The 7,914-nt window shown below is 32.7% G+C and overlaps 1 protein-coding gene across 1 annotated transcript; it reads left to right on the top strand.

Annotated features, from left to right (window-relative positions):
- LOC109348102 (cell number regulator 1-like) lies at nt 1,927-3,880 on the top strand. The gene is made up of 4 exons (XM_019588333.1): nt 1,927-2,113; nt 2,358-2,429; nt 2,889-3,101; nt 3,685-3,880. Exons 1-4 carry the CDS (start codon nt 1,951-1,953, stop codon nt 3,765-3,767), a joined length of 531 nt encoding a protein of 176 aa, XP_019443878.1. The 5' UTR covers nt 1,927-1,950; the 3' UTR covers nt 3,768-3,880.

Here is a 7,914-nt window from a genome sequence, read left to right as displayed (position 1 = left end):
AACTGCACGGTGGCAAAGAGAAGAAGACGTTGATGGAGAAGAAGACGTTGATGGGGAAGAAGCGTGTGAGAGAGCGAGCAGTGAAATGAGAGAGAGAGAGAGTGTGAGTAGAGATTTGAAAGAGATAGAGAGTAGAAGAAGAAATGAGAGACGCGTTATTTATCTCAGTCTTTAACCCAATAACCCAAACCTGATATTCAATTAAAAGAATAGTATAGTGTCAAATTAAAAGAATTTGAATGTTTGCTACGTTTTAGAGAGACGTGGTTACCCAAGTGTGGGCATTGCCTTTTTTTTTGGTAGTGATAAGGCTAAGTCAACATTTTTCATTCATAGTTAAATATCATTATGTAAATCAATATTGTCTAAAATATAATAACTAAATACTTCGAGTTGTACAAGTAAAGTGTTGGATTAATCGATGTTGGTGATATTATATGGAAAACGGCAAATGTATAGATGTAGTATACTTTGACTATAATATTACTAAATTTGTGTACATTTTATACTTATTACATGGGTAGTGTACTTGTTAATAAATCGGCAACACAATCCACGATTTCAATTTTTTTTTCCTACGCCCACGTAACTCGTCAACCGCATATACGTTTTATTATTTAAATGATTTCCATAAAAATCGTTGATGCAGTAGGCGATTTTGCCTTTTTCATTTTTTAATTTTTAGAAACAAAGTCGTCAACCCTATAGGAGTTTTTGGGGTTTTATTTTTTTTATTCATTACATGTAACTCATCATCTGCATAGGAGTTTTTGGTTTTAACATTTATAGAACCAAAATCGTTAATCCTATAGGAGTTTCTTGTTTAAATTTTTTTTAGGAAAAATTGTAATGTTATTTTATTGGAACAAAAAAATTACAATATTAAAATTCTAATATATTCCCAGTAAACCTTAATGACGTCTATGTGATGAAGTCCCACATGGAGGTGGTTTTCTCCTTCTTGTCGGTTGAACTCTTAATTGTTGTTCACTTCGTTGTGGGATTCTCCCTCTACCACGTGTCGCCAATTGTGGCTCCTCCTCATCCTCATCACGTGGTAGAGGGAGAATCCCGCAACGAAGTGAACAACAATTAAGAGTTCAACCGACAAGATGGAGAAAACCACCTCCATGTAAGTCTTCATCACATAGACGCCATTAAAGTTTACTAGGATTTAATGTATTAAAATTTTAATATTGTAATTTTTTTGTTCCAATAAAATAACATTACAATTTGTCCTAAAAAAAATTTAAACAAGAAACTCCTGCAGGATTAACGATTTTGGTTTTATAAATTTTAAAACCAAAAACTCCTATGTAGATGACGAGTTACATGAATAAAAAAAATAAAACCCCAAAAACTTTATAGGGTTGATGACTTTGTTTCTAAAAAATAAAAATGAAAAAGGCAAAATTGCCTACTGCAATTTCTATGGAAATCATTTAAATAATAAAACGTGTATGCGGTTGATGAGTTACATGGGTGTAGGAAAAAAATTGAAATCGTGGATTGTGTTGCCGATTTATCAAAATGTACACTACACATGTAATAAGTATAAAATGTACACTACTTTGATAATATTATAGTCAAAGTATACTAAATTTATAAATTTGCCTATGGAAAACAAGTAGCAAATGACAAAGTCTTCTTATCTTTATCTTAGATCTGGTCTTATATTTTATTCTAGACTAATAATAATGAAATAAAAATAATGATAATAATAAAATTTTAATCGATTCTATCATTAACCTAAGATGAGATATAGTTTAGGACAAAAGATCTTTATTCTTTCCTAGAGTTGACCTTGTCTTCATATTCAAGTTCCTTACGTGGCGGCTAACACTTACATTCCATTCTCTGGTTCTATAAAATATTTAGAAACCACACAAAACACAAACACAGTATCCAAATTCCAAACTTTCTATCTATCATCTATACACACAGTTGAATATGCATCCATCACCAAAATCACATGCTAATGAAGAATATTCTGATGCACAGCCAGCACCATATGGTAACCGACCTATAGCCCCTGGTGCCCAATATGCAACATCTCAAGCATTAGTCCCTTGGTCAACTGGCCTATTTGACTGCTGCTCCGACCGCAAAAACTGTGTGCCATTCTCAACCTTAATCTCCTCCTATAACTTATGTTTCATTTATTTCCTCTCTTCGTTTTTAATTGACAAAGTAAAAGAAAAAACCTTTACACTATCAACACAACACCACACAATGATTAAAATCTAATTATGATTGTTGGAAAACAAACTGAATTCCTTTACTTTTCAAAACCTGTTTGTTTAAAGGCTATAATCTTTCGGTTTGGTGACAACAAAAAAAACCTCTTATTGTTGCAGGTTGTTTAACTTGTTGCTTTCCGTGTGTCACCTTCGGCCAAATAGCCGAGATTATTGACGAGGGAACAATGCGTAAGACAAAAATCACGATTAATGTTAAACTTACCTGCTTCTAAGTTCTAATGGAGAATTATGAATATAACTATTTCAATCATAGTAGGAGTATTTCGTATGCACAAACACGGATCAAGACATATTTTGTAAATTTTCGATTATAGAATGTTAAAATTATTAGAGCTCTATATCATTAATTTTAAACTTACCTTCTGCGGAGAATTTTGAAAATAACAAAATCAATCATCTTAGTTAGAATATCTGGTGATACTAGCATGATATGTATATAATATCAGAGAAGGGAGGCCCACTACCTACCTAATATTATTTAGGAAGGGTGTATATGTACAACTTTATTCTCACAGGAAAATAATTATTTTCAGAATTTATATCTTGATCTACATGTCACAAGATAAACAATATGTTATTATTATTGAATTTAATATTATTATGTGTTAATTAAATTGTGATTTGCAGCTAGAATAGCTAGTACTGCTATATATGCGATTTTAGCTGCTACCACTTGTCATGCATGCATTTACGCTGGCTTGTATCGCCAAAAATTGAGGAATCAGTACAGGTTGGAGGAGTCCCCTTGTAATGATTATTGTGTTCATTGTTGCTGCGAGTATTGTGCCTTATGTCAAGAGTATCGTGAGCTTCAAAACCGTGGATATGATATGATGATGGGTATACAACACTTTTCCCCTTGATCTCTCTCTGCCAATGTGAATTGCTTCTTATACATTGTTTGATTATCTTAAAACCATAGTTCTACCTTCTGTGCCATGTAAAACTGGTTCTAGTTTAAGGTTCCTTAGTTTTAATATTATTATTCCAAGATTCTTTTATGAGGAATCCAATATGTGGTATATAGTACTAGATTAGAAGGGGGAACTATATAACTATGCTTAAAATTCTACTTTTCATATGCCATTTTTGATTCACTCTATTCTATTTACCTTTAAGAGATGCTGGAGTTGAACGTGTTCTTATTCTTATCATATTCACTTGATACTTTTAAGTGTCAACTACTTGGATACGAGCCAATTATGTTAACTAACAGAATGCCATAAACATGAGAAAGACTAAATTTCAACCCTTTTCATTTTCAATACTAGGCTTAACTTAAGTAAAATATATAAATTTTGCTCACAACCTTTCCATAATGTATTATCTTTTTAGGACATCAAGTATTTACAAAATTGAATTTTTTTTATTATTATTGACAAATGGATGAGATATTAACATGAGGAACCTTGATATTTGTCAGGGTGGCAGGGAGACCTGCAACGGAATTATGGAGTTTCTATTACTTTAACACCTCCAACAATTGAACTAGTCATGAAACAATGATGTGAGAATTTATATACCATGGTGATATAATTTTATTTGCATTTATCATGTTGAATATATGAACTTCTTCATAAAAAATATATATCTACATCAAGTTCTATACACATACTTAGAGACTAGGAAGCAAATAAATATGGTTTTCGACGGAGAGCATCTAAGAGGATTCACTCCCAATTGTTATGATGTACAGGCTGAAATTAAATGATTAAGTAACATTCATTCTAAGATCACATGATAATTGTATGACATGATAGACCGACATCTCAATAAAATAGTAATTTGATCTTGGATTTATACGTAGACGAGTAAGCATACTTCGGGAAACCAATAACTCTATAATGTTTGACTTGCCGACTATTTTATTTCAATCTAGGGACAAAAAATGTAATATCATTGAGGATTGAGTCTATTGATTCATATAAGATCAATTACAAAATGGCTTGTTAAAATTCGAGGGGCATATTTAGCACATACAAACTTTCTTTGTTGATGGTCTAAACACTTCAGAACTCGATGAAAGATTTATTATAGCAAAATCCTTTCGAAAATAATATTGCAATTGAATTAAAAGAAAACTAAACATTGTACGTCTGTTAGTACAAGAGGGGGTGGGAGATGCCCCTCAGCCCCAATGATCTCTATGATGTTGATAATTTATAAAAAAAAATTGGTTTTGTCTATATATTCGCCTTTATTAATTCATTTTTTATTTTATAACATCTATTTGAGAGGTTATTTCCTTTAATATATGGCAACTCAATTACTCAATAATGCAATGAATTTTGCATAACAATTGACCAAGTGCATAAGCCTTTTGCTTAGTGAGCTATGGTGAGGGTAAATGTACGCAGTTCTATCTCTACAAATAGAATGACTGTTTCCATCATTTGAACTCGTGATCTAATGACCACTAAGCAATAACCTTACCGCTGCGCTTAGCTCACCCTCTAATTTTGCATAATCAAACAATCAAAATTAATCTTTATCTATGTATCTTTTGCATAATGTTAGAGTCATTTTCATATGCAAACTGAAACAACTTCTCCCAAAATGAATGGATGTCACTTCAATCGCCTCCTACCTTTTGGAATGGATATGATGGCTGGTTGGAAGCCAATTTAAAGGAACTAGACATTCAAATTCATACACGTTTAATCACACAACAATTACTACAACTTTCTATACACTTTGTGCAACAACTTAACAATTTTCTGATTTTCTGAAAAGTTGTTAAAGTATTTTTGAACCAAGTTTCTAAACTTACATTTTCTCATTGAAAAAACTGGAGCATTTGTGTATTATTTAGAGTGTTTGACATATAAGGATTGTGAGTTTTAGCAATTCAAATTTGTATCATTCCTTAGCATTAGATATAAGTTCTTCATTACCATTTTTTTTTGTAAATTCACCATAGAGTGAAAATTTAGAAGTGGGGTGTTTTTAAATTAGTGAGTTTTGGTGAGTGTAATTCGAGACATAGTCTTCAGTGAGTTTTGTAAAGATTGACATTCATCATAGTGAAATCTATTGTTACCGTAACTTGCAACAATTCTAAATGGCATGAACAATACTTACTAGTTAAATAACGACTAGGTCGATCTCTTTAAGACATTTCCTGACACTAGCTAAAATGTGCAAGCAGACTATCAACCACACTATCCCTAAGATAAACTGCCCAAATATCTGTTATCAATTTCTTACTGCACTATATGAACCAATCTCAAATACGCCCACCACAATATAGCTACTAGTGTCAATTCTCGAAATACCCACAATATGGATATTAGTGCCAATTCTCGAAATCTCACAGTATGGCTACCCGTGCCAATTCTATTTTCCCACAATCTGACTACTAGTGTAAGTTCTCGAAATTTCCACAATTTGGCTACCTGCGCCAATTTTTAGTGTCACAAAAAGAAAGCAGAAGAAGTTTGTTGGAAATACATAGGCATAATATTATGAGGGAGAAAGAAGAAGTTGAGTGAAATCGTACTCAACTTAGGACAATAAAATATGAAGGAATGAGACTTCTAATTATAACATGATATTTTTTTCAAGTTCTGCATCTCTCCTATGTGGGACTAGGGAGTTTGTTTTTTTTTTCAAAATTGTTCTATGTGGGGCTTGGGAGTTTTGTACATTTCACACCTAAGAGTTCCCACTAATAGCTTCCAACGAAGCAAGTTCCAACAATCCCCACTTGAGATTAAAAAATGATTTCTGAGAATTTATGTGGCATCAATAAGATTATACGTAAACAAATGTGTCATGTGACTTGAACCTTTGCATAGTGAATAAGATCTATATTTTACTAGAGTAACTCATATTTTTTAACTCTATCTCCTGCATCAAACCATACACAACATTTTCAAAGTTGTATTATGTAAAGCTCATGTGTTAAAGGACATGCACGTTTATCCTAGTATAATGAACGCTCTAGAAATTTATGGCCCTAAATTTCATATGAAGTGGCCCCCACTTCCACATTCACATAGGTGAGTCTATCAAGAGCACTGTTGTAGTATAGGTACTCCATTCAAATTGGAGTATAGCATGTTCATCCTTACACATATTGCAGGAATCACACTTCTCATAATTTTATAGCATGTTCATTCTCATATCACTTCACAACTTGTTATTACCCACAGAACCTATTTCTTAGGTTTTCCAGTCTGTTAAGTCGGGTTACCATCATGAGTGATCTTCGTTATAAGAGAAATATTCCATACTCTTAGAAGAATTATGGATTTTATCTCTAGCTAGTCCTGTCATCAATAGATTAACTATGTTATTCTCAGTGCGTACATGATCCACTCTAACAACTCCTATAGAGAGTGACTATCTAATGGTGCTAAGCTTACAACATATTTCTCATTTCTTACCATTATAAAAGTGGTTCTCAATCTTTGCAATAGTTGTGGTACTATCAAAATGGATCAACACAGTTGGTATCAATTTTCTCATATGGGAATCTCTGCATGCAAGCTTCTCAGCTAACTTGGTTCTTCACTAGCTGTTGCTAGTGCTATTATCTTAGCTTCCAAAGTGGATTGAGCCAAAATAGCCTGTTTCTTTGACTTCCAAGAAACAGCTCCATCAGCTATGCTAAATATATAGCCATTAGGTGTTTTGGAATCATATGAAAGAGTGTTCCAATCAACATCATTGAATCCTTCTAGGATAGGTGGAAACCTTCAGTAATGTAATCCAAGGTTTATTGTTTTCTTAAGGTACTTCATTACTCTTTCTATTTCCAATCTTTCATTTTTATCTTACTCTATTCATAAGTATATGACTAGTTGAAGTGCCCCCATTGTTCCTCAATTTAAAAGGAATTTCTTTTTATTGAAGTCAGCATCGTTAGACTCAATGATCACTTTTGCGTTAAGGTTATGAAACCTATATGCATCGTTATTTACATTATACCCAATGAATACAAATCCATAGGCTCTAATTACGAGTTTAATTCTCTAGGGGCATACCTTCATAAATGATTTCATGAACAGTTCTCTATATCTCATTGGACTGAGACTCTACTAATTTATCATCAGTCATCTAATACTTGAGATAACAGCTAACATCATACTTTTTAGTCTTAGCTTCCTCAATATCATATTTCTTTTCAAGTGCATGCCAAATTAATTTGGCAGACTTGTATGGACTGTAGTAATCATAAAGATCATCTGATAACTCATTCATAATGAAATTCTTACAAAAGTAATGTTTTTCATTCCAAAGAGCTATATCAATAGCTAGATTATCCATTTCCTATTTTTTTCTAGCTTTTCCTACAAAACTAGGACATCAGATTTCAGAACATGTGCAACTTTTCTCATAATGAGGAAAAATTTCATCTTATGGTGCCACCGTTCGAAGTTAGTCCCATCAAACCAAAATGGTTTATTAAGGTCAAAATTGTTTGGTCTAGTAATAGTATCTACGAATGTTATTGCAGTTCGGAACGTCTTAAAATTGTTGTTATCATAACTTGCACAATTCTAAATGACCCAAAATCATACTTAATGGTTGAGTCACGACCATGTTGCTCTCTTTAAGACGTTTCATGATACTACCCAAAATATGCAAGCAGACTATCAATCACGCCGTCCCCAAGATAGAGCAACCCAATTACATGTTATCAAATTCT

The sequence above is a fragment of the Lupinus angustifolius genome, chromosome LG01 (assembly GCF_001865875.1).
Source record: "Lupinus angustifolius cultivar Tanjil chromosome LG01, LupAngTanjil_v1.0, whole genome shotgun sequence".
Classification (NCBI taxonomy): Eukaryota; Viridiplantae; Streptophyta; class Magnoliopsida; order Fabales; family Fabaceae; genus Lupinus; species Lupinus angustifolius.
The sequence above is the reverse complement of the archived record's forward strand: the minus strand, read 5'-3'. Positions and strand labels throughout refer to the sequence as shown.

Bases quoted from the DNA above. Each gene is read 5' to 3' on its own strand.
- LOC109348102 (XM_019588333.1), top strand. From the start codon at position 1,951: ATGCATCCATCACCAAAATCACATGCTAATGAAGAATATTCTGATGCA. The intron at 2,430-2,888 runs GTAAGACAAAAA...TGTGATTTGCAG, and splicing joins TATTGACGAGGGAACAATGC to CTAGAATAGCTAGTACTGCT. The intron at 3,102-3,684 runs GTATACAACACT...GATATTTGTCAG, and splicing joins TGGATATGATATGATGATGG to GGTGGCAGGGAGACCTGCAA.